The sequence below is a fragment of the Spermophilus citellus genome (assembly GCF_964194105.1).
Source record: "Spermophilus citellus genome assembly, chromosome: 9".
NCBI lineage: Eukaryota > Metazoa > Chordata > Mammalia > Rodentia > Sciuridae > Spermophilus > Spermophilus citellus.
The window spans coordinates 43,451,946-43,478,895 of record NC_138191.1 but is presented as its reverse complement, the minus strand read 5'-3'; the positions used below and the strand labels follow the sequence as shown (position 1 = coordinate 43,478,895).

General features: G+C 37.0%; 1 protein-coding gene across 5 annotated transcripts in view; it reads left to right on the top strand.

The window, feature by feature from the left end:
- NTNG1 (netrin G1) overlaps nt 1-26,950 on the top strand; it is a 343,409-nt gene that overhangs the window by 250,634 nt on the left and 65,825 nt on the right. For 3 of the 5 annotated variants that reach the window (XM_081306139.1, XM_081306138.1, XM_081306136.1), the window contains exons 3-4: nt 3,191-3,363; nt 15,153-15,179. In XM_081306139.1, the coding sequence (XP_081162265.1) occupies nt 3,191-3,363; nt 15,153-15,179 (200 nt within the window). Of the gene's footprint in view, nt 1-3,190; nt 3,364-15,152; nt 15,180-25,637; nt 25,704-26,950 lie in introns of all 5 variants that reach the window. The other 2 variants (XM_081306137.1, XM_081306140.1) reach the window with 1 other exon arrangement.

Genomic DNA, 26,950 nt, shown 5'->3' with positions numbered 1-26,950 from the left:
TACAGATGCAACATTTAGATATTCTTTACCTGGGGATAAGAGAAGGGTGTTCTTTATTCCCTACAGGAAACAGAGAATCTCTGAATCTTTTAAAATGTTTTCCAGTGCTTGAATTTATTCTATATTTTTACTTGAGAGTTGCGGAGGAGGAGGATACAAACTGCTTTGAAAAAGTCTATAACTCAAAGGAAAATGAGGACCACAAATGGAAAAGGAAGGGACAACCTAGGAAAGAGTGCCCAAGCAGAGTGAGCTGGCAGTGTTGGGCCAGAACCCAAAGAACAACAGGGGCAGAGGGCAGGCAGAAGGGGATCCTTGAAATGAGCTGGAGTGTCTAGTGAAAAAGCATTAGAGGAAAGGAAGTGGTCCAGAGTCAGTTACACTGGCATCAAATACCAAGAGGAAAAGTATGCACTGGATTGTCAATATGGGTGCTCTTGACAATGAGCTGAGGTCAGTTGAACAGAGTGAGATAGAGATGAGAAAATGAAGATGGCAAAGGTAGGAAACTCAAGAGGGGAGAGGAGGTATTAAGGAAGGACCCATAGAAGACTAGGCACAAGGTGCATTTTCATATACCCTCCCTATAAGATGGGTGAAGCTGTGCAATGAGCAAAATAATGATAGTAATAATAATAATCCAAAAGCACAAAGAGACTTAAAGTAACAATGTAACAATTAACCAAACCAAGCACACAGAAGTAATTAACAAAATCAAAAGTGTAAAGCTCTGGGTATCTACAGTGGTCAGAAAACATTTTAAGGAAGGGTAAATGGAGAATGGTGACACACACCTATAATCCCATCCACTCAGAAGGCTGAGGCAGGAGGATCACAAATCTGAGCCAGTTTAGGCAATTTAAAGATATATCCTCACCATCTCAAAAACAAAAAACATCAACAAAAAAATAAAGAAAGAAAGAAGGCTTATAAATTGAATGGATAGCGGTCTGAATGAGTAATAAGCTTACAGAAGCTTTCAGACAGGTGAGAATGGGTGACTCATTGGAAGAAATCTGAGAAAAATAATACTAACAGTATCCATTCCCCTTTCACCTTCTGTTATTCAAATAATATTTTCTCAGTTAGTATCATGTCTTTAGAATGGAAGTTGACTGTCGCTCAGAGAGTAGCTACAGGCATGGAACTATGAATGGTTATAAGATATGTAACCCAATTGACAATTTCTAGTATCATTCTTGGTCTTCTTCACACATGAAACCAGCATATTCTTTGGGGTCACATTGTTCATTTCCTCATTTGGAATTTTTAACACCAGATAGGGTGCTAAGGCAGTATCAGCTGGTGCTTCTATCACTTAGGTTAAAAACATCCTCCATATTCATAAGCACACCCATAAATAAAGGTGCTAATGTTGGGAAAGAGAAAGATCCTTTAATAAACAAAGTGGCACAAGTAACTGCGTGTCCGTAGGAGATTATTATAGGACCCAGCTCATAATTAAACACTGTCTATTTAACTGAATTGTTTTTCTCCTGTCTTTCTAAAAAACTGTGGAAATGTTAATCTTCAAAAGTGCTGTTTATATATCTAAGTTAAATAGGCATTGTTTAAGTGGCAACCTTCCTGTTTATTGCAGATCACAAGTATGCAGAGGGCAGAGGGTAGCTAGAACTATTAAAAATTGTAGCAGATCTTAAGGAAGCTTGGTCTTCCCAAAAGATCTGAGCAGATGGCTGCTGCTTTCAGAGCTACAACTTCTCAATAGGCAGGAGCCCAGCAGCTCTTTGCAATAGTCTTAGCCATTCCTTCTCTTCCTTACCATAAGTATAGGTCAGTGTTTCAAACAGTTCATCAGAGGCAAAACTCAGCCATTGCTATACAGACATTATAGAAACCAGTATCAGTTGCTTAGGAATTTCATTTCCCTACCTGAGAAAGAATATTTTATTACATTTCCTGGTTTACAGCATCTGCTCATAAAGAAAAACATAAATGTTACTGTATTTCTTCATCATTATGAAACTTGAATTTCTATATTTTTGTTCTTATTCCTAGAAGAAGGAGGCTCATTCTCTCTCTCTCTCTCTCTCTCTCTCTCTCTCTCTCTCTCTCTCTCTCTCACACACACACACACACACACACACACACACACACACCATTTCAATTTCAAGTTCTGATTCTGGCCCATCTTGGTATTTAATCATTTTGTCTGAGTGCCCAGGCTCTCTCTGTGTGGACACATCTCTTCTGACATACATTACTCTGACCTGTGGTCATGGTCATTCTGTCAACTTAGGTTTCACCTTTCCAGAGGATGAGGCCCCATGCTTCGTGGGATAAAATTTATAACCTGCTGCCTCAACAAATATCAAGTTGGCCTTTGCAATTTTATAGTCAAAGACTTCAAATATGGGAATGCATCTTTTGTGGAAATTGTGTATACCATTGTTGCCTCTCATATATCACAGCTTTATTCAGAGACAGCAAAGGCAAAGCCTTCACTAATGACTTCAAACCTGTGCCACATGTAGGGTTTTATTTTCTAGGATTCTAAGCATCTTTTATTAGAGTCATTTGGGCCTGTTTCTGAGAGACCTTTGTGATGACCTTATTTGCTGTGAATGGAAAGTTTCTGAGGATTACTGTGTAACCTCCCCCCAGGTCAGTTAGAAGACTTAGTAGAAAAACTCTTCTGATCTGAGGAAATGTCATTTTGAGCCCAGAATGAAAAACATCTGATTAAACCTTTTGGGTCTATAGAGTCATGAAATGGCAAATTATTTCAATGGTTTATTCTATACAAACAAAATTTGCCCTAATGATTTGAAGAAAAGAGAAGATAATATTGTTCTTTAAAACCAGATGAACTCAGACAAAATTGTCATAGATTTGACAATGTCACAGAAAACCCTCTCCCTCATGGCAATGTTTTGGAGACCTGTTAGGAACAACTGTTTTCCAAGCACAGCTTGGTGAAAGCTTTAGGCCTTCCCCCAATTGACTGGGATTAGACCCTCAAAGTATAAAACGAAAACAGTCTGCACCATAAAAGTACCCTTCCCCCAAAGGCACTTGTTGAAGATGCTGAGGGCTGGGCCTGTAAATCTACATTTACTGAACTCTGCACAGCAATAAAGCACTGTACGTTCTGAGAGCCACAACCCTAGGAGCTAGACCACTGAGACCAACCTGACTGACAGTGAACTCTTTGTCTCTCTCTGCCTAGGTGCAAGTGTAATCTCCATGCCACTGTGTGTGTGTATGACAACAGCAAACTGACATGTGAATGTGAGCACAACACTACAGGTCCAGACTGTGGGAAATGCAAGAAGAATTATCAGGGCCGACCTTGGAGTCCAGGCTCGTATCTCCCCATCCCCAAAGGCACTGCAAATACCTGTGAGTAGCTTTGCTCCCTAATCCAATGTTCTGTGCATGACGAGCTGATAGTTCCTCTCAATTTCACTTGCAATTGTGATTTTACTCCTCTAACCCATCGTCCCACTCCTCTTCAAAATGCAGCTTAAGTTTTAGTCCCTATTTTCTACTTTGTTAGTGTGTTTCAGCATTCTGATCACCTGTTAAAATCAGTCTTCTACCTTCCCATGAACTGTTCTGGGAAATGCTTCTTAAAAATTACAGAAACAATATTTTCCAAGTGGATCAAACAATAGGTGATTTTTCTCCTTCTCCAAGTTAATTTCCTCTTGAAATAGCAAAAGTCTTGAAAACTCTCAATCCTAACTGACCATAAATACTTTCAGAAATTTTGGGGGGTATTTACAAACCCATTGCCCACCCTGGTAACCCAAGATATGCTTTTTCCAGAAGCATTTTCCTATCTAATTTCAGCTAGATTCTAACACTTCTCAGTGGAATAACTGGCTTCTCCCAAGCTCCAGCAGTTGAGCCGGGACCACCACAGATGTTATGGGGAGAGACTGCTTCTAGATAAAAAGCATGACTGTAGGGCCTCTGGGTACCAAGGGGCTTTCTTGTGTGTGTGAAAAGGCACAGGTATTATCTGTACTCCCAGGAGCTGTGTGAGATGCCCCAGCGCCACTCATATGTTTATACGAAATCCCTGAATAACCATCCAAAGGAGATCAGACTCTGACAGGCTCAAGGAGAAAAGCGATTATTTCCCAAATAATTTGCCAAATTCCATGGATGGAACGATTAATCACCTGCAAAAGCCCAAGGTTAGCTTGCTTTCAAAAGCAGAGAAAGGGCGAGGTTAGTATATACCCATGCAGTGAGAAGTAAAGAGAATAGCAGGACAATGAGCACAGGAGAATGGGAACCTAAAAAGCCACTGGCTCTGTGCAAGGCTAAAAATGTTATCAGGCACTTCAAAGCTGCAGCTGTGAGAAGCCAAACTTAAAAACTAATATCACAAGAACCAGGACCTTATCAAGTTAAGTGTAATGGACCAAGTAACAAGCCATGAAGTGTGGGGGCATGAAATTATGATAAAATTTCTATGAAGCTGAAAAAAGAAATCCCTCAAAAGGTTAAAAAAAAATCTCTTTACAAGGGTGTTCAGTTTCTTTCTACACTGAAGAAAAAAAAATCTGACTTCTTGCTCCTAAAATTAATACATTAAAGCTCTGTTGAGCGGAAGTGTTGATTTTTCAAGGCGAGTTTATTAATGGAGACTCAACTGTTGAGAGCCAGAGACTGAAAACTTGGAAGGTGTCTCACAAGGTTATTTATTGCAATACCCTGTGGCTGGCTACCTGAGAACCTCTCTCACCACCGTTGTCAAATTTAGTTGAAAGCTTTCGCAAAAGAAAAATGGCTCAGATTTCATTTTCAGGGTCTACTGAATTCTTTAGTGGGACAGATGAAAGAGGACGAAGTTCAAAAATACTTGCTAGCACCCTGGCTCATCCTCGGGGCAGGTTGACTTGCCAAGGCCACCAGAGAAGCAGCAGGGGTCAACTGTTATTGAAAGCATGAGCTTCTATCCTAACAAGACCTTATACCCATAACTGTGCTTCAAAGACTTGTTTATTTCAAGACATTTTCACTGGGAAGACCTTCTCATTTCAGCCAAGCTGTCTCACAGAAATGGATGTCTTATCATATACTCCATGGAAATGACTTACGTAAAACCTAACCCTTTGCATCGTGAAGATTATCAAGTCAGTCCCTGGCCAAAGGAGTGCAACCTCCTTTGATTTGCCTTGTAGGGCAAATTGTCCATTCATCCCCTAGTTTTTATTGGACTTCTCTTGACTTCTGAACTTTTCTACATCTCTGTTAAAATAGGAAAGTGACAGACCCAGTGGCCAGGAGGGTTCAGTTCATCATTTCAGTCACCAATATGGCAGAGGTTTGATGAACAATTTTAGAGAGTATCTGAAATGGTCTAGTCCTGCAAGGAAGAAATCTCTTGACATATCAGACAGTGTTTAAAATACACAGGCATGGCAGTCAGAAATTTAGGAGTTTGGTACACATGTTCTAGAATCAAATCCCATTCCTCCATTTACTAGCTGTGTGACCTTGAAAAAGTATAAGCCACCCTCTCCCACACCCCATTTCCCTTCCATAATGTGAGGATAATAAAAGTTCTTACCTCACAGGGATTTTGAGAGGATTGAATAAGCTAATTCATGCAATATGTTTAGCATAACACCTGTCACAAAGTAAGTGTTCAAAAATACTTTATTTTTAGGATATTTTTCATAAGGCAGTCTTGCCCATTGCTGGACAGTTTTTTAATTGTTACAAAAGTCTTTTCTTAACATCAATGTTGAGTGTCTCTGAGTTCCTATCTTAAATAGTTAAAGAGCTATCTTGACTCTGGTTTATTTCTTCTCTGGTTAACCATCATGCATCATTCACTCCTTTTTCATGTGATAATGTTTTCATGTCCCTTTCATGTCTGTCTTGGAAGTTCTGCAATTAGTATGGTACTTCAAACCAAGCACTAAGCACAGGACTTCCTGAACCTTTTTGATTCTCTTTTCATTCACATTGCCTTTTGCTTACACACATGCATGCATGTGCACACACACACACACACACACACACACACACACACACTTTCACATGGCTCTACTTGATACATAATGAGTCAGTTATCTTAGAGAAACACTTAGGATATGTCATATCCTAATACCAAACTTCAAATCTAAGAAATGAGAAAAGAGGGACTGCAACCTCAGGCCCTTTCCTTCCTCTCAGTAGCCTAGAAATGCCTCTCATGCTGGAGAATCTCAAAATTTTAGCAGAATCTCAAGCAGCCAGGGAACTTTTGGATAGGAAGGTCAGGTGCTGCCCACTGCCACGGGTTTTAGCAAGAGAAGTAGGATGCTTTTATTAAAGCAGGGAATTACAAGATCTCCTTCCAAAGACACTTACACCACCACTCAGGGACATCCCAGATTGGTACCTTGCTTAGAGTCTCTGGGCTTTGGAGGTCCTGCATCCCATAGCAACACAGAGCATATAGTGATGAGGAAGAACCTGGGGACCATCGACAGTCTAGAATAAAGCCTTCCCAGTTGGACACACCAGAGGGATGATAAACTTGACCAACGCAGAGTAATAATTTTTGTGGTGCTATTTTTATTCTTTGTGCTTCTATTCAACACCTAGTGTGTTTTCTTGTTATTTAAAAGATATATATGTGTGTATAAAAATCTTTTTCTTATTTTTCTACATAACTTAATGTTTTGTAGAAAAGACATCTTTCTCTATTGATCTTCATTCCATATTCAATTCTATTTTGAAAGTCCTCTGAATTCCATTGCCATCTTCCAAACAGATAGCACCTCTATCCAATTCCATGCTTAATCATGATTCTCATGATTCCCATTGTCTAGCTCATAGAGAGAAGCATTAAATTGCAATGTTTAAACTCTTATCCCTGTGGAATAACACAGGATATTTGTCTACATGTAAATTCTTAAAACTTAATAATCTCCCTGTAGAAATCATAGCTCCATTGTAATATTTACACCTCTGCTTCTCAAACGGTGTTCTACAACCCTTAAAAGAATTCTATGTCCAAATAAGGTTTAGAAAGTGCTGTGCTCTATCCTAACGCTTGCATAGTCACATTTCCTTATTAAATACATTTGAGAAGTCCTACAGTAAAGTAACCTGTTCTACCCACTACTTCCCAAACTTATTTGCTTCATGGAACACTTAATGACTTTCTATAAAACACTCTTTTGGGGACATGCTGGTCCAAACAATTTCTTTCAGCCCTGTCATAGAAATGTCATGGAGACAGACAAAAAGCTCAGCTCATTCAGTTGTATTCGCTCTCTTAGTTTTCTGTTACCTACACAGTCTAATATTCTTCAAAGAAAGAAAATTAAATTGGTCTGACATTGACATTATTTGTTTGTTCAGAAATCCAACTTGAATTGTTATACAATATCTAGGTCTCCTCTGAGTGATGGAAAGTAATTTGATGATTTTTCTATTATTTTCCCTACTATTAAATTTGCAGTGACTGATTTCTATTTTCCCAGGTGAACAAACGGGTGTGTCATTATCCAGACAATTTCCTAAATGCTTCACAAGCATTAGTCCATTTTAAGCTCACAACAGTCTTATGACAAAGATCCTAGAATTTTCATTTTACAGACGTGGAAACATATGATTACCAGGGAAAGTATCTTGTTTAAGATTTGGACAGATAGTAAGCGTGAAAGGGGCAATTGGAATCCAGGTGTGTCTTGACACCGAAGACTGCACATTGGTCCACATTGGCCTTCAGATTAAATTTGAGTGATTTTTCTCTGTCCTCTATTGGAGTTCAGGCTCCATTTTGATATCTGTTTAAATAAGCCAGTCTTCTCCAAACCTGCTTGCTTTCTAGATCTGTACATGGTGTTTCTCTGCCTTTGAAGGCTTTCCTCTGTTCCTCTTTAAATGTTCCTGCTTCTCACCTCTTCCCAGTCTACAGATTTTTTTACTGTGGCATTTAATTCTATTCCTGTGGTCTTACTTCTCAGTATTATTGGTTTAGTAGTAAACAACCAAATCTACTTTCAACCTTTTTAGTGAGTCCAGACCAATTTTGCCAGCCATCTATAAAGATCTCAAAGTCAACATGCTGTATACTAAATTCATTCCTTACCCTCAAAGCTCCTTTCTCTTCACTTTTTATTGAAATCCTGCTCATTTTTCAACAGTTCTCTTCACTGCCAGCTCCTCATTGAAGGCTACCTAACCTCTCTCATGCAAAATCAGTTACTCTTCTCTTTCTTTAGATTTTTGATATATATAGACTTACAAATATATATAGACTTACAAAACTATGTCTAGCAAAAAATGACAATAAGGATAATAATAGTTACTCTTTATTATATTTATCATCAGCTTTTGAACTTTATGAAGTGTTTTATGTGTTTTATTGCCTCAAATCCTACAACATCCCTATTAGATGTGTACTATTATTACTTCAGTTTTAATGATAAGGAAGCCAAAGCACAGAAAGGTTAAGTAAGCTGCCTTAAGGTCTCACAGCTAATGAATGACAGAGCAAACTTCAAACTCAGATCTGTCTGACTTCAAGAGCTAAAATATTAGCAATTTAAAAGCAGGGCTGTGTTTTTTCTTGGTCTTTATAAATGTTTGTGGAATAGTTACTCTGGTGAATGAACAAGTACTCCTAATAACCCTATAATGTGCTCCTGGGTTTATTGGTTTCCCATCAATCTTCTGTGTCTTCTGGAGGATATGGCCTTTGCAGCTCAGCAGCTCTGTCACAAGAACCTTCCATCTCCAACAGGGAGAGACCATCTGAGAGCTTACAGGAAATCCAATAGGACAGAGTCTCACTGATCCTCAGTGCCCGTCCAGACATATATGGACAGCACATTGGCTGGCTTGTTTCTCTAGGCCTTGTTAAACGCATTCACTGCCAATGTGACCTGACCACTAGCAGGCTCTCACCACCAGTCTTTCAGGCTCAAAACCCTAATTCATTCAGCATACTAAGAAGAGTCTTCATCATAGAGCCTGATGTATATGAACCAAGTTTGTTAACCCATATATATATAAAGCCAGAATACCAAATTACTCATGCATAGCCCCTAGTCTGAAGTCCCTTATCTGAAACTCATGGGACTAGATATGATTTAGAATGTAACATTTTTAGGATTTGAGAGCAAGAATACAGTGCACATGTATTATAGCAATACCCACAGCAGAATATCAGGCAGTCCCACTTAATCAAACGTCTTAATATTTCTGTAGCAAACATAGGAATATTCTTACCAAGTGGGATAAGGGAAGTCTATAAATAATAACCTAAATCAGTTCCAGTCCACTTTGTACCAAATTAGTTCAGATCACATTATATTGTGCTATATATATATATTTGGGGGGAGAAAAGAAAACAACCAACTTTCTCTTTTAATATTTTTTAATTTGAAGACTAGAGATAAGAAATTGCAATAAACTGAATGACAGTTATTGAGTGTTGTTTATGGGCCAAAATCTGGAACCTGAAGACTTAGGTTAAATTTTAGTCATCTTCTCAATTGACTGGGATGATTGCAAGCAATTTTTAGCCTCTTATGTATTTGTATTCCCACCATCTTTAATATCAAATAATTATTGACTTCACAGGATTGTCATAAAATTAAATGAATTAATACTTATAAGGGATTTAGACAATGCCAGGGACATAATAAGAATAAAATGAAGTTGGTTGGTATGGTCATTATGGTTTATGAGATCTAGCATATGATCAGCAAATTCTCTCCTTGGAGACAATTATATGGGGAGATAAATTGTGGCTAAATGCCTATTTATTCATCCACAATATGAAATAACTGTTATGGTGTTCAGAATATTCAAGTCCTTATGACCAGTGTATTCTCTTTTCTGTAATAAAGTCTAGGTGCCGAGTCAGAAAATAATCAGAAGGTTGCTTGGTGAGCACAGGATCAGGCTTAAACGGCTTCATGTTAATAACATCAAGCTGAAACACCTGACATATCCTCCCTACCACAGGGTCAGCCCTTCCTAATGTCAACACAACTCCTAAGATCTGCAGGTTTGCAGTTTATCACTCCCTCTCTCTGAAACAGTGCTAGGACAGTACTGCCACTATACATCTCAGATGCTCCATTTTTTAGGCTTTCCCCTTCTGATGAGCTCATTATTCCATTCTCCAGATATGTTAATACAGTAAGTCAGGTTAATGTCACCTCTGTCAAGTCTGCCAGGTGCAATCGAGTCTCATAGCCCTTGTATGGTCATAGGTAATGTGAATTCTCCCTGCTTGGATCATTTAGATGATAATTTTGCAGCAAAATTTTGTGAAGCAATCTTATTTCCCTCACTTTCAAGTTCCTGGGAGACAATTCACCACACCTCCCATCAACAGTTGTTTGGATGGGAGATTCAGGCTGGAAGGGCATTGGAAGTAATTCCTCTAGAATATAAATGAATCTGCAGAATGTTTTCTTACTCATTACCTACTTCTTCTTCAACTAGCCTTTTTGGAGTTAGAGCTCCCGATGGTTACAGTCTGCCTGCAAGATCTAGTCACCTGCTTGATGGGTTGTGTTAAACCATCTATCACAACAGTAGTAATTTTTCCTTTCAGTTTGAAGCATGCTGAATCCTTATCCCTTCTGCTTCCTTCTTGATGAAAAGCTGCTGAACCTTCCATTGATTCTCAAAAGGAGTTATAGCTTTTAGCACTGCATTAATCTGCTTCTGCAGATCGGGGTATTTATTTTTGAGATCTCCATCATGTTGACTTCCATATTTGGACACTATAAAGTAAGAACCATTGGGGAAAAAACCAGCATCTGAAAATATACTAATGAGCATCTTAATTATGTACCCACCCTTCAGTTATTGCTTGGTGGGGGAGGGGCAGTAAATTTTTTTTAAAGAACAAGAACCAGAAAATATCATATTATATAATTCTACAAGGTTCTTCTTATCTGCCTAATTGCAACATAAATTCCTTTAAAACAAATCATTAAAATAAATGTGGGTGTAGAAAGGGCTCACTGAGCGGGGAAGGACTGCAAATACCTACCAGGCAAGTCTCTCCTTATTCTTCTGGAAGGTGGTAGCATAATGGCCCTGCGAGTTGTATGTATTTGTCCGCTGATGTGATATTTCTATTCTAGGAGATGTATTAGTACTAAGATCATATACTGTGTATCACAGAAACTTTCACTGAAGCTCATGCATGTCTATGCTTCCTTTCCTCAATGCAAGTTTAGCAATGTCTCAGACACCAGAAATGACATACCTCAATGTTCAATATGAAGGGACAACTTGGACGAGGCACTTGCACCTCCTTATGTCTCTTCTGTTAAACAGAAGGACTGAATTAGATGACTTCTTCAGTTCCTTTCAGTTCTCAAATTTTTTTTATCACTCTTGAGAATTAACCTTTCTTGTCTTTGTCTTCCTTCCCTTCTTTTTTACCTTCCTATCAGCTACTCGTCTTAAGTAGTTTTGAGGTTGTTTCAGAGATGGACTTTCCCTAATAAAATCAAGTTTCAGGTTCCTCACTTGATTCTTTCCAAATAAAAAAGTTCAGTTTAACGTCTAAATTTATATTTTAATAATATGTCCTTTGTCTTAAGGAGAGCTCTCAAATTCGTATGCCCTTCTAGGCCCCACAAAAATCTGTATTCCCTCTGGATGGCTTAGGGAAATAGAAAGATAGAAATAAGAGCATCAAAATGAGAATTAAAAAGGAAGATCTGAGAAAAGGAATAGTAAGAAAATGAGCCAAACATTAAGTGTTGGACAGTTTCCCCAGATGAGGACCCATTTGTGCTCAAGCCTCTGAGTTTCATGAAATACAAAGCAGTGAAAAGAAATCTACACATAACTCTTGCTATCAGAAGAGCCTTATGAATGCAAAAACAACAAAAAAAGTTCCTTAAGCCTGAACTCAATTTCAGTGAAACACTTTATAGGGGACAAAATCATGCTATGGGGGCTGGGGATGTGGCTCCAGTGGTAGAGCACTCACCTAGCATGTGTGAGGCCCTGGGTTCAATCCTCAGCACCACATAAAGATAAATAAATAAAGGCATTGTGTCTTTCTGCAACTAAAAAATATTTTTAAAAGTTATACTATGATCAAAAAATGATGTTTTCACAATGATAGGAACCTTCATGGAAACACATAATAAATTTTTGTAAATACACATTGTGAAGTTCTTAGGTATCAGGCATCATCCTGGGAAGATATAGAGACACAGAAAGGATAAGGATTAGGGTGAGGTCCCCTTGGTGCTCTCAGGCAAAAACAAAAACAATCACAAATAAATTGATACATTGATCATGGAGACCTGTACCAAGGGCTGTGAGATCACAAAGGAGAGAGCAGCTACCTCACATCAGGGATATGAAAAAGAAAGGGAAGAAATAACTTCTGAGCCCAGTTTTAAATGTAAACATATTCTTTACATAATATATGTCACATCACAGGGAATGTTTTAAACTGCCAACATGTGCCTAGACAATTTTCCTGAACATAATCTGACTCACTTGTGTTGCTTATGGTCACAGTCACTGTTGTAAGATGCAATCGAATTCATTGATTCATGCCTCACAGGCCCTAAAGACACCCACCTTTCATGAAATGAATTGCTGAAATTCATTTCCAGGCCTTCCTATCTTATATTCTAGAGTGTTTGAAGGATCTCTCATGGCTAACTTGTAGCCTTTTTAATAGATGTGAGAGATTTATGAAATTCTTTAGGTGTCTGCAGGGAACTAAAAACAAGGTTATTATTTGGACATTGTAAAATAAGAACCATTAGGAGAAAAAAATAGCATCTGAAACTATACTAATGGACACCGTTGATGTTCAGATATTTTCAACTTCAAAAATCTTTATTCAAATGAGCAGTTTAAAAATCTTTTCTAAGCAATTCCCATTTTACTGCAGTGGAATAGAAAGTGAGTATCTGGCAATCTCTCAAAAAAATTGTAAACCACAAAATGAAGAAGAACCTGAATTTTAAGCATCCAATGCTAGGCAATAACATCTTCATGAGGAAAATAGGATCTCAGAACAGCCTTGTCTGGCGTAGCATATATTCTTGGAATGAACATGACTTTCCTGCACTGGTATCCCCAAGGGGATGGAAACATTTCTATGTCTTTCTGAAGTTTTCAACTGTAGCAATACTGCATAAAACAATCTGGCAAATTTGCTTTCCATTGTGTCTTGCCAAACACCCCAAGAACTTTGGACTCCATGTAGTTTGAAAACATATGAAGTCTCTTTGGCCATCTTAACTTCCATTCTCTTTGATGGATTACAACAGGCAAGCAGTTTCCTTGCAATGGAGCAGGATGTTCAATCATGGGGGAAATTTGGAGCTTCTGCAATTGATTCTAAAATTATGATGCTGCTATCATACCTAACCCAATGGGGAATTTGCAAAGGAAAAAGGAAAGAAAGATTCAGTCCCAAGTCAATGTCACACTGCAGCAAAGACAGTCTTCTGAAGTGCAGAGTCAGGAAGCCAGCCATTCTTCACAGAAATTACATTCAGCTTGAAATTCAGTTCATAGAATAGAGTTAAAATATGGAAATGGAAATTTAGTTTTCCAGTTTTGGTTGATCAGAGATCAGTAATTAAGCTGAAACACTATAAACTCTGAGTATTTAAAATCAAGAGGTTTTTAATGTATCTAATAAATGAAAGTAAGATTTCATTCCTTTCAGGGTTAAAAAAGTAAATAAAACCTAGGAAGCCTTTATTCCTCACTTTCTCCTTTCTTATCAGACATAAGAAAATATCTCTTGGTTTTAAAAATAATGCCAACCTAGAAATTTCTGAGCAGGGTACAATGATTAGTTAAAATAAGTAGAGGGCAGTTGTTCAAAGAGAAGTACTAAAATGGAAGCATAATGATTCTTACAGTTAACACCTGTTACTACAGTTAATGATGTGAAGAATAAGTTGAACAGCTTATTAACAGCTATCATTTATTGGCTATGTACCATGTGTCAGACATGTTTATGGATTATCTTGTTCAATCCTCACAGCAGCCTCAGAGAGTTTTAGTACTAGTCCCTTTTCTGATGAGGAAGCAGAAGCTAGGGAACTTGCCAACTCATGAGTAGCAAAGCAGGACTGTCCCACAGGTCTGTGATTCCAAACTCATGTTCTCACCCCCATCACCACCCAGATTTAGTGGTGAGCATGGAAGTCTCTGACTTTTAACTAGCAATATTCATAAGAGTGTTGCTCGGTGAACCAACCATAGCAATAACAGTCATCATTGCAAGGATAGATACAACACATACAACTTGTGCAACAATATCTGAGGACTTTCCATCAATCTATTTATATGATTGTTACAACAACCCAGAGAGTTAGGAGACTAAGCCAATGTAATTGAAGGCATAAGCAACTTGCCCCAAGTTCACACAGTTGGTGAGAATTTAGGGTCAGAGCCATGCTTTGAACTGCCTGACTCCTGAGCCTCTACTCTTGACCACAGTGATATGTATTGCTTGGTTAGAAGTTTTAACATGGATACAAACTAAATTCATGTCTACGTACATCCCAAGTTAGGCCACATTCTGAATGGGTCCACTACCTTAGCACAACTTATGAATTAAACTGAAAGGTGGAAAATCAATGAGGTCCATGATCAATATGAACTACCTAATGTATTCTTGAATTATTCTGCTCAATTAAGTTTCTATTATAGGGTTTAATCCACATATCTGACAAGTAAAGGACGAATAAAAATGATGGTTATGTGAAATTAATCAAAAAAGTGCCAAATGATTTTCAACAGCTAGCACATGCATCTCATAACACATTTAAAAAGATCTATTGCATATGTGGATATATTTGCACAGGTCCACACAGTGGATATTTGGTATGCTGTTCCCAGAACATAAGCCTAGCTCAGTACCTATTTTGAACCACAGACAAATATCCATGAACCTTAAAGGCAAACACAAAATACTTGCCACCATGAGGCTTCCTTACACCAGCTATTGAAGTTGAACATTAATTTTCCAACTCTGATCAGCCCAGGAGCTCAAAAATAAAAACAAATTGGTTTAATTGTTTTTCTGTGCTAAACTTAATGGTCTGAATGTTATCACGTATCAAGTTTCTTAACTTTATATATTAAGTTAAAGATGTCATGTACTAAGAAATAGCTAACAATTTTTTCTTTACTGTTTTCTTTCCCTGCAGGTATTCCCAGTATTTCCAGTATTGGTAGTAAGTAAAAAAAAAAAAATCACCAAACCAAGTCTAGGCTAGCTTTGCTTTGTTGTTCAGCTCTTCAGATCTATTTTCCCAGTGTCCATTTCTGATGCAGTAGAGCATTTTCCTTGTGAATTGCATTTTTGTGTCGGTTTTCTGCACAGACATGGTGAGAACACAGAACAGTTATTTATGCACAACTCTCCTGTGGACATGTCAGAGCCAAAGCTTTCCAGAATACTTTTGACCAATGATGGCCACCTGTACAGAGGTGCAATAACTTGGAAACTGTAGTTCATTTGGCAAAAATGGAAACACTCCTATTTACCTATACATAGTAGTCAACAAACAAATTGAACTCTTCTTCTATGACTGGATATGGATTTCTAACATAATTTAGAGAAGCAGAGAATGAATACCAATGAATGCCTTGAGCATATTCATTAGAACCAAAAAGGAGGGGGCATGAAAAGAAGAGGAGGGAATTTTGTTAATGCATTAAACTCGAGGTTTTGTGAAGGCCTGAAAGAGGCAGATTCAGCATTAGTCTATCTGGAGAAATGAAGGAAAAAAAGATAATCAGTATGTCCATTTCTTCCTCCTAAAACACCATGATCCACATGTTTTGAGTACTTAGGTTTATATTTGATACAGAAGGGGTATGCAAAATATATTCAGAATTTAGGAGTCAGCAGACCAGAAACTCTAGCAAGAAGTCTTTTCTGTAAAAATCTAAGCAACTGAAAAGGAATCTCTCTTCAACCCTCTGTGTAACACTTTTCCAGTGTCACTGAAAATAACATTCTCTGACTTCCGTGAGAGTCCCAGACTGCAGCTCCCTCTTTGCACATAAAGCAATAATACTCTAACACCAAGCCTCTCTCTGAGTATGCCCAATAAATTTTGAGCAGAATTTCACGTACTTTTATATATTACACCCTGCATTTCCAATGGCTAAAACCTTGGGAAAAGTGACTGAATATCAATTAGAAATAAAGTACTGAGGGATCCTCAGTTTTGCACTATAAAAGAATTTTCGCTGTGGTGTCACCCTTCAAAGGCTTGTGTCATAAGAATTGTACTAGGCATGGTGATCCCAGTGGAAGCATTGCCATATCTAACACACAAAAAGGCAATACCCTGATAATTTGGACAAAACAACTTCCCTCTTGAAAATGCACAGTCAGGTTCTCCAATTTATAAACCAACCTTGTTTACTTAAGCTTGTGAATAGGCCCAGACACTGATTTGTCAGCACTAGACATGTTAAATGGCATGAAAATCAGTGGCTTTGTAAATAGCGGTAGCATTCACATCCATTTATTGTTCACAGGCTAATAATACAGCATCTCTTTGTGATCGTAACCAAAATAGTATCAGTGCTGCAACCTGGCAAATGAGAGCCTACAGCTTTAATAGTCTAAATTTTCTGCCAGAGTACCCACCTCCCAGGGCATTTGCCTAACTGCACAGGTGCCCCACAGTGTGCTTCTTTCAGGCCTTGACAATTGTATTTGCATATGTGTTTCAGAGAAAAAGGGAACCAAACAGAACCAAGTTCAAACAAATCACTGAGGCTGCTTTTGCGACCTGGCCTGTAAAAGTTTCAGAAATGGATGGATGGAAAAGTAGTTCTCTGGCGCTGGTTGTGTTCTGCTCAGAGTGCCAGTTGCGTGTTGCATGGACCCTCTGACTGTACTGCTCACTCAACATCTCATTCGGCAGCTTTCACCACATCCCCCATCTCTGAGCATCAGCAGATGTTGACCTTTTACATACTGAATTGGGAAATTCCAGTATTGTTTTCCTTTATTTTGAAATCAGTGGTGACCTGAAAGGATGCTTTGTTGTGCCTTTGGAAAATGTATTAATCTTTACTATCAGGAAACTAGGAAAATTTAGCTCATAATACCTGCGACAAAAACCATTTGTCTCAAAGTGACAATTTGTACTCTGCCTTCAGTACACCTAGGGTTTCTCAGCTTGGAATGCAATGGGTGTTTTCTCAGGTTTCCAGCAAGCAGGATGTAAGAGCTCCCAGGGGTCACCCAACATCACACATGATTAGCTTGCCTGTTGCCTGGCTTTTAAGGTACAGAGATTTTTATGATAAAACCATCAAACATGATCGTATCTTCTAGGTTGCTTTAATGGCATTCGCAAGTTCCTTCTTTGTGGGCTTATAAGGTGCTTGCCATGTGCATGGGGTATTTCTTTTCTCTCCAAGGGGCAAGAATTCCCCTGTAGACAATTCGGTGCCTGTTCTAGAGGGTATGGCAAGGGAGTTTCCAAGGGACAAGTTGGAGAAGAGGAAGCTGCTTGGATTTTTAACTAAGTTTGGGTGTTTGCCAGGGCTTTTTCCCCTACCCCAAAGAAGAAATCAATGAGCATCATTCCACAAGCTATGAAGGAAGATACTATTATAACAAATATAACACCCATGAGACTCTGATCATCAAAGTATATCTCAAGGAAAAGAAATGATGTATATTATTGATGTAAATTATTGATGTGTGTAACCATAAGTTTACATACATATGTTATATACACAATGACTAAAGTTTTGGGAGTCCAGATAGATTTCAGTATAGATCTCAAATTGTCAACGCCTGTATTAAGGCATACATGGACAGAGCAGTCATCCTTTCCGATCATCTGCTAAAAATACTTTTGAAACAAATTTCCCATTAAGGTCATTTGTACCTGCTGTTGTCTATCTGTTAGGAAATAGGTTTCCCAAACATCCCAAGGGTAGTTGATTTAAAACTCACTCCTTTTGATGTGCTTTGACCATGGATGAAAAAATACTGATGATATTGTGAGCAATTAATGAATCCCAAAATAGATCGGCAGCCCAGGAGCCTTCTCATCAATATTTTGTTTCACCTTACCTGATGTGGTACCAATTCATTCAGGTTTTGCTTTTTTTTAATAAATTATACTTATAACTAAACATTCACAATTTTATTTATGAGAACATGTGTTGATGCCAATGATCCAAATTAATAGTTGACCTGTAACGGGTATAAAGTGATAAATGGGTTAAAGTGATAAACTAATCATTGACTTCTAGCATACATTATCTGACCCTTAGTCCTTCAAAGCAAATGATTCTACTAATTATGTTAAACTATATATTATAAATAGCACAATTAGACAATCAAGAATTGGCCTAATGAACAAATAGCTTTGTGTGGGTGATTATCACTTCCTACAAAAGCGAATGACAGATGAGTCAGAGGTTAAAGGTCAACCATGCATGAAATGGAAAATCACATCAAGAAAGACTTGGAATTTTTAAATAATTAGAAATGTCTTAGAAGACCAACAAAAGAAAAGAAAGACATAAATATCTGGTGATCCTGCCTATAGATTATTTCCTTTCATATGACTGACATGGTGGCATATAAAGCAGAGAATATTGATGAAGTTGTTTGGCTCCCTTTCCCGGCCTCTGCCATCCCCAAATTATTCAATTTGAAACAGCAATTCACTTAAGGGAAATATCTCATTTTCCTGTTTTCTCTTATAATGAGCATTGCCTTCATCACAGAGTTAAAAATTCATCTCTAATTTGATTTAATTGGCAGGACTATTAAACAAGGGAAGTGCTACCTGCAGGGATCCATCAGCCTGTTGAGAAAGCCCAGAGATGTTTTCATACTTGAAAATATTTGATGCCAGTTGGAGACCTTGTAAAAGTTGTTTTCCATACAGCATCTAAATATTTTTGTGCAGTGCCAATTTATTGTAGAAACTTGGATCGTGAGGAAAATAACAAGGTTAATCATTTCCCCACCCAAGGGTTATTAATAATCGTGTTCATGCTATCCAGAGAGCTTCAGTGTATGTTTGCTGTCTTTTCCCCTTTGCTTTAATACTTCTAAATCCCCCCAATAAAAGTTTCATTTGAATTGCCCTTTAACTAATTAGTTTTTATACAATGAGGAAAAAAATTACCAGGCTAGTGTAGCAATATAGCAAATTGCATGGTGTGCTACATTAATTTTGAATTGTTTGCTGATGTTCTAGAAGGAAAACTGAGGTCCCCGGTGAAATGCCTTTGGGAATGTTCTATCATATACCCAGTACCTTCATCACAGATCCATTTCATATTTGTGTAACTAGCATTTCACACTCATAAAACCTTTGTGGTTATCCTAAAATTGAATGAACATTAGGATGTAGCTGCCTCCTTAATCCTGAAGAACAAACCGAATAAATCCAATAAAGGAGCAGGGAAGAATCTCCCATTAAAAAAAAAAAAAACTGAGAAGTTTTTACCAATCTTTATTGGCAATAATTGCCTTTCTTAGGCAAAGTGACTTTTTCATGTATTAACCTTTTCCCAGGCAAATTTTAGAAATTCAAGCCACTTTTTTTTTGTTTGTTTAAGTGTGAGCTGATATCTGTACCTTTGCTAGTTATCTTTCTCGGGTCAGGAAATTTCTTGTTGAAACAAAGATTTGCCAAGATTTCAAAAACATCCTTTAATAAAACTTCAAACATGTTAATTGTAAATTCCTGCACAATCGTCGTTTCTTCAAGTGTGTGAATATCCATTGAAGTCTTCTTGGAGTACCAAGGCAGAAAGTATCCACTGCCCCTCATAAGAAAAGTTAGGTACAGAACTTGGCTCAAAATTGTAGGGAGATGTAGCTACATGTTTACAGAATTTTATTTTTCAAATAGTGAAATCTGAGGCTTAGAGTGGTTAAATAACTTGTCCAATGTAATATGGCCAGGAATGGATATCTGACTCCAAAGGCTACATAGAACATGTAGTGGAAGTGGAAGAAATTAGAAAAAAAAAAGATTCCAGATTTATAGACCCCCCTCCCCTAGATGCTTCTACTCGACTACATTGCACTTTAAAAGACCTACTAATTCTTAAATTGATTCATTTTGTTTCATGGAGTCACAGAGTCTTGGAGAAAAGTAGAAGTTCATGTTTTCTTACATCACTGTGTTGTCAACAGGGAGAATTTACACACATGGAGTCTGAGGACAGTGAATGTAAGACTGATCCTCCCACATCAAAATATGTACCTCTCCTCTACCAACCAACACCCCCCACATACTGTGGGAGAGGAGAAGTGTTTAGGTATAAGATACATTACAGAACATGAAGCAGTTCATGAAATTTGCTATGCAAATTATGAAACATGCTTATACATGTCCGTTTATATACTGAGACGGGGGCTTATAGCATGACAAAACCCCAGGTGCCATCTCAAGAATAGATCCACCACTATCACTTGAAACTCATCTTCCCTTCCAGTTTAATGATGCTGTGCTTCTGGGAGTAGGCTGCAAACTGTGAAGAAAATCAAGATTACCTCCAGGCTCTGGGGATTTCTCCTGAAAAACTTCAGGATTTTCTGTAGATTCTTTTCAAGGCATCAATGATGTTATTTAAAGATTCCCTGAGGAACAATAGCAGTGAGTGTATAAACCCAAAGGGACCCTGTGATCTTATCTATGCCTGATATTCTCCTCAGAAGGCCCTGGAAGATCCATGTTTAGTGGAGGCTCACTAACATCCATCATGGTGGCACCCCATTTCTCACAGGATGCCACATCTTAGAACCAGAAGTCTATGTAACCATTAGTATTGCTAAGAAGCATGAAGAGCAGCTCATCCAACTTCATCATTTTACAGATAAAGAAGTTAAGGCTTAAATGAATTGTTTTTAAAGTATCCAGAAAGAAGCCAAGCAGAATTCCAGCTCAATATCCAATCTCAAATGAGGACCCATCACATCCTACAATGATATTAGAACTTACCTCTTTGTTTATTTAAATTACTATTAGATAGTACATGATAGACTTTTCTAGAAAAAAATCAGCATATATTTCCTTTGATGGGAAAGATGGTCACATTTTATTCTGTCCTCCATAAAATGAATTGAAAGCAATCTACTTTTCATGCTTATTGAATGCTGCGTGTGATAAAAGACAACTGAATATTCTAAAGCAATCCCACCTTGAAAACTTTCTTGATATAAATAAAATGTATTTAGCTTTTTGCTTGAAGCTTGCTTTTCAGCTAGCCTCACTATGATGTCAGAACTAGATGGTCAGGTTGAGCAATTCTAACACACTTCTACTCTTCATCCTACAGCGCAGAAAGCTTTTAGAGGGCACAGAGGAAAAAAAGAAAGAAAGAAAGAAAGAACGAAAAAGCTTTTTTCCAGAGTCTCATTTTTATAATGGGAATCTCAATTTTTTTATTCATAAAAATAGATTTCAAGTGCCACAATGATATTGTTATAAAATAATTTTCTGAGGAGGTCTTAACAAATAAAAGGAATTAAGAAAAACCACATATTTGGTTCATATTCTAAACTAATGTACTTCCAAAAAGAAACTAGAAATTAGCATTTTTATATTGTTTAAGATTAAAAATCAAATATTTCTCATATTGAAAATGATTTCTATTGTTTTCTGAACAATAGTATTAATTAATATAGGCCCTGGAATTGGATTTTCCCTAAAGTAAAGTATATCATATGAAAGCTTTCTTACATATCAGAACATTTGCTTTGGGAGCAATTAATGTTGAGAAAAAGAATAGGGAGAGCATATTATTTTCCCTACTTCGAGTCAGTAAGAACTATTCATAGTACAGTAATCTTATTTTTATTACAATGGTAACCACAAATAGAATAAGAACCAACATTTATTGAATCCTAATTACAATGTGAAGCAAATATCAGCTCATTCAGTTTTCATGCAACCAGTTACAAGCAGTGTCATTATCCTCACTTTACTGATGAGAAAACTCAGGCACAACATTAAGGAACTTGTTTAAGTGGTCGAATTTGCAATTCTGGCATGAGCACTGTTTACATGCACAATATTTTTTAAAAATTTTCACAAAATAGGTATTTTCTAGGCTTTTCACAGATTTAATTCAAAACTTCAAAATAACAATACAATAAATAACAACTGATGGGCCTTGTGGAAATTTTGTTTATTTTTAGAATGGGCAATTGTGTGATATGTGATTATGGTCTCCCTATTTCACACATAACCATTCTTTGAAGTCCAATAGAAGAGATCCTCAAGACAAATTCAATTCATTTTTCCAAATGGGGCCAGAATCCTTAAGAAGGGAGATGCATAAACATCTATTCCTGAATGACCATCTTCAAACATGTTGTGATCTCTCTGTACCCTAACAATTCTTTCTCAACTTCAGTTTAGGCTTTAGTATGACAATTAATAGGTCCATAGTCAAGGCCTTCCACAATAATTTTCCCTGCAATTGCAAAACAATTTTTTTTTAATTTAAAATGAGATGTTAAGTTAAAAATTCCATGAAAACCAGATATTAAAAGTGTATATGGAAACACTATGTGAGTTTAGGAGCAACAAATATGAATATCCAGCATTTCAGAACACTATTTTTCCTCCCAAGGAAAATGTACAACAAACTCAATCCCCTAGATTCTCCAAAAGGCATATGTGCCTTCCCAATGGGTTTCTTCCTCCTCTGAGAACTTTAGCATGATGCTGCTAGGCCATGAGGGAACTATTGGTGGGATAGAAATTAGCCAAAAGAAATCTTGGAGGTCTCTCCTGCAGCATCTTTCTCTTATGGATAAGGAAACTGGAGTCTCAAGAAATGAACAGCCAGACAGCTCCTAAGTGGTAGAACTGGGACTAGACTCCTCATCTTATGGCTCACAAGGCCATTTGCCTTGTAACAAAGTACCACTCTGAGACCTTCATACTGACCCAGAGATTTTCCCTAGTTGATTTCTGAAGAAAATGAAATTAGTAAATTTGCAACAGTTTACCCAAAGGGGAAATACAAATACTTTTGATATATTATAATTTTTTTCCTATTTGCAATTTATATCTACTTGAAACAAGTAGCCAGTGGCTAAGAATTCTCAGAGGCTTCATTTTATACAAAGACGTTCATTGGCTTTGGATATGGTAAGATAGAATTTGTCTCCATTACACTATTCGTAGAGCCTCCAATGTGCCTAATTTACTTCTGGGAATTAAATGTTTGAAGTAATATTTATATTTATTTCATAACAGGATCTCAGAGTAACAAAAGTTACCAGAGAGTAATAGGCTAATTATAAGTGTTTTCTTGCTTGGCCCTGCAATTGCAAAACAATTTTTTTTAAATTTACGATGAGATGTTGTTAAAAATTCCATGAAGACCAGATATTAAAAATGTATATGGAAACACTATATGAGTTTAGGGGCAACGAATACAAATATCCAGCAATTCAGGACACCATGTTTCCTTGCAAGGAAAATACACAGCATATAAAGTTGACCCCGCTGGTGGTTCTGAGTTTTAATTTTTCAGTAACATTAAGCATCCTAAATAATGAAAATTATTTGGAAAAATGTCTAGTTATATTCTCAGACAAAACAAGGACTTTTATGTCCAAGAAGTTCTTTTAGCTATATGACACAGCAGAAGATCATTAAAATGGAACCTTAGCATCTGCAGGAAGAATCATAAAACACCCCCCAAAAAGAACTGTACTAAAATAAAGGCACAAATATTTTATTTATTGGAATATGGAATAAAGTTTAATTTATAGAGTTAATTTTTAGAACTCATTTCTAAACTATTACAAAATTATCTCCTTTAATTAAATTTCTTGGCAAAGCTTATTAAAAAGTAATAAATCATATTATAACTTCCATTTCTTCAAGACAAACATGTCAGTAAGTACTTAACATTAAACTTTCAATCATCACCCCAATTTATGACCTATATTTGCTATTATAGAAAAAATGGAGAGAAATATTTGATGCTTAATAATATAAATGTATTTTACACAAAATCATGCCAACAATGTGAAATCTTTTTCAACACCATTTCTAGTAATAAAATGAATTCCTTCAAAATGCAAATGTGCAGTTTTTCAAAACTGATCATCAAGGATCAGTTAGACTTTTTCTAGTAATTTAATATCTAGATACCATCAAAATGCTCAAGTGAAAAGCAACATTTCATCAATCACCCATATATTTTTTTTCTACATGTGACCAAATATTTATTTATTTTAAAACATCTGAATATTGATATGGAAGACTATTGCATTCTCTTTCCATTCATAAATAGTCATAGATAACAGCAATATCAATAACTAAGATTTTCTTGGCCTTTGCATATACATGTATGAAAGAAGAGCAAAACAGACCAGAGCTGTGTGAGACCTGTGAGCTCAGCTCTTGTAACAAATATTTTTTTTAAAAAGTAATAGTGAAAGTCCCATGTCCTGCAAGAATGTTATTTGCTATAATCTAATGATGGAGGAAACAATCTGATAATACCTGTTTACAGTAGCCTAGCCACTTGATATCAATTTCTCAATTATCAGATACTTTCTGAAGCCTTCTTCAGGGCTTTGGCCTTCTTCAAAGAGATCCAATATAATTAGGATGATGAGAAATAGACCTATGAAATTTAACTAGTAATATGAAGGCTCATGCCTGTCCACATGTCAGTAAAAGATCAGGAGCAGTGACAGCAAATGCTGCAAGAGTATGGAGGCAAGAGTTGTCCTTGTGGACTTGGGTCTTCCTGCAGGATGACACAAGAGATGGGTATTGAGCTGGACTTAATGAATGATAGGATTTGAATCATAAAAGAGCTGTTTCAATAGTCAGGTATATGCAGCTTAAACAAAAGCAGTTTTAAAACATCAAATTTTAATCCTGAGTGTTCTAAACTTATTTATGTATTTATTTATTTAGATGGGTGTATCTGAGACAGAAATACTATTAATTCATAATTTAAACAAATTAAACAATGTTTTTAATTATTTCTGGATTGAGATCCATAATTCTAGAAACACCTTTTGAGCTCAAAGCACCACAGAAACATACACACATCCATGCATACAAACTTTAGATATGATTGGAAGCACCTTGGAATGTTTTTAAGCCAGAACCACTAGTCATCCCTCTTTCCTTCTCTGAGAAATTGCATCTATATAAACAGGAAATAGATCCACTTCATTTCAGAGATAATGGCTCACACTTAAAACATACCCCAAAGAATCTCTCATGAAAGACTAATGCAACCAGTTCATATCTGTAAATATAAATTGAGTAGAATGGTATCCTCAAGTGAGAAATTATTTCTTTAGTGTTATCTTCTAGTTTCAGGCACCGGCTTAATTTATTGGTTTGGATGGCTGAAGTCCCTATTTGGTTTTTTTTGTGTGTGTAAGAACACTCTACCTTATTTCAAAAGGAAATGTAGAGCTTTGTTAGGGAAGTGGCTATATATTTAATGTCCATTCAATGTTTTGGGGATCATCAGTTGCCTGCTCTTGTTTGGTGTGGGAGTCATGTTTTGTTTAAGCTCATCAAAGCCAAGTTAAATGCAGACGTGTGGTTTGTGTCTTTGTTCATTTATTTTCTGTTTAGACCAAATGACATGATAGCTGGAAAATAACATTCCCTGATTTTTCCTGATGCATGCAGATCCTCCAAAGTTTAATAGGATTTGGCCGAATATTTCTTCCCTTGAGGTTTCTAATCCAAAACAAGGTAGGAGCATGTAAAATTCCTACTGACATAAAATCCCACATGTTTTGGGGAAAATCCCATAACCACCTTTAACCCTAAGTGAGAGCATTATCATGAATACCATCTCTTTTAAAGAATCATAATTTGAATCTTTTCTCCGATATGAAGATTGTCCCAGATATATTAGGGCAAAAGATGAAGGAAAATGAGATGTGTAGAAGTTATAAGCCCTTGAGCAAATTTGCACTGAATGTCAGTCAGTCCCAAGAGAACTGTTGCCATCACAGTGTGGATTATAAATAACTCTTTAAAACGTGTGAATGACACAGGCATTGCACTATCTCTTTTACTTTTCTTAAGTAAAACTGGTCCCACATTTGTATGGAGGGTCTAGGTAAAGAGATAAAGGTAGTATTGTGACAACCAATAGATTCGTTTTCTTTTACTATTGCTCCATATTGCAAACTTGTAAAGGTTTGGACCAATCTTTCCTCTCTCTCTCTCTCTCTCTCTCTCTCTCTCTCTCTCTCTCTCTCTCTCTCTCACACACACACACACACACACACACGACAGTAAATTTTCTTTTTTGGAAATTTCCCCCTTATAATTGCCATTCATGTCCACAAGCATTAAGAATAACCTGTTTTCTGTCTGTCCTTACAGCAGTAATTATTTTCTGACTTCTAATGTCAGAAGGAAGAAGGGAAGATAGGGAGGAAAGAAGGGAGAGAAGGAGGGAGGAAGGCAGGAGGGCACACTGATTGCACAGAAATAAATGGAACCTTCAAAAACTCAACAAGATGTCAATAAACTTCATAAGCTGCAGGATAATGTTAAGGTCACACTTATTAATTAATATTAGTACATAATGTATATACACATGCATGCAAGAGAATTTAATATAAAACTGTATTCTTTTGCCTTCTTCCTTCTCCAAAAAACAAAGCAAACACCAACTAAAAACAGGACACATCTTCGACTCCTCCTTTCCTTAGTTATATACAGGATGTTCTTTCTAAACTCTAATGAATACAGATGGAGAAGGAAATGAGCGAAAGGAGGAACCAGGAAATAGCTGCTAAGCAAAATAAAATATATTAGCAATTTGTTGAGAGTCAAATTGGAAGGGCGGCATTTTCAGTCTGTGATCAGAGTGATGAAGTCGAGGCTGTCCTAGATACATGAATTACTAGCAAATAGAATTATCTTAATCATCTTTTCCAAACGAATTTCTTCAAGTTTCTGCATACATGTGGAAGAAGAAATAC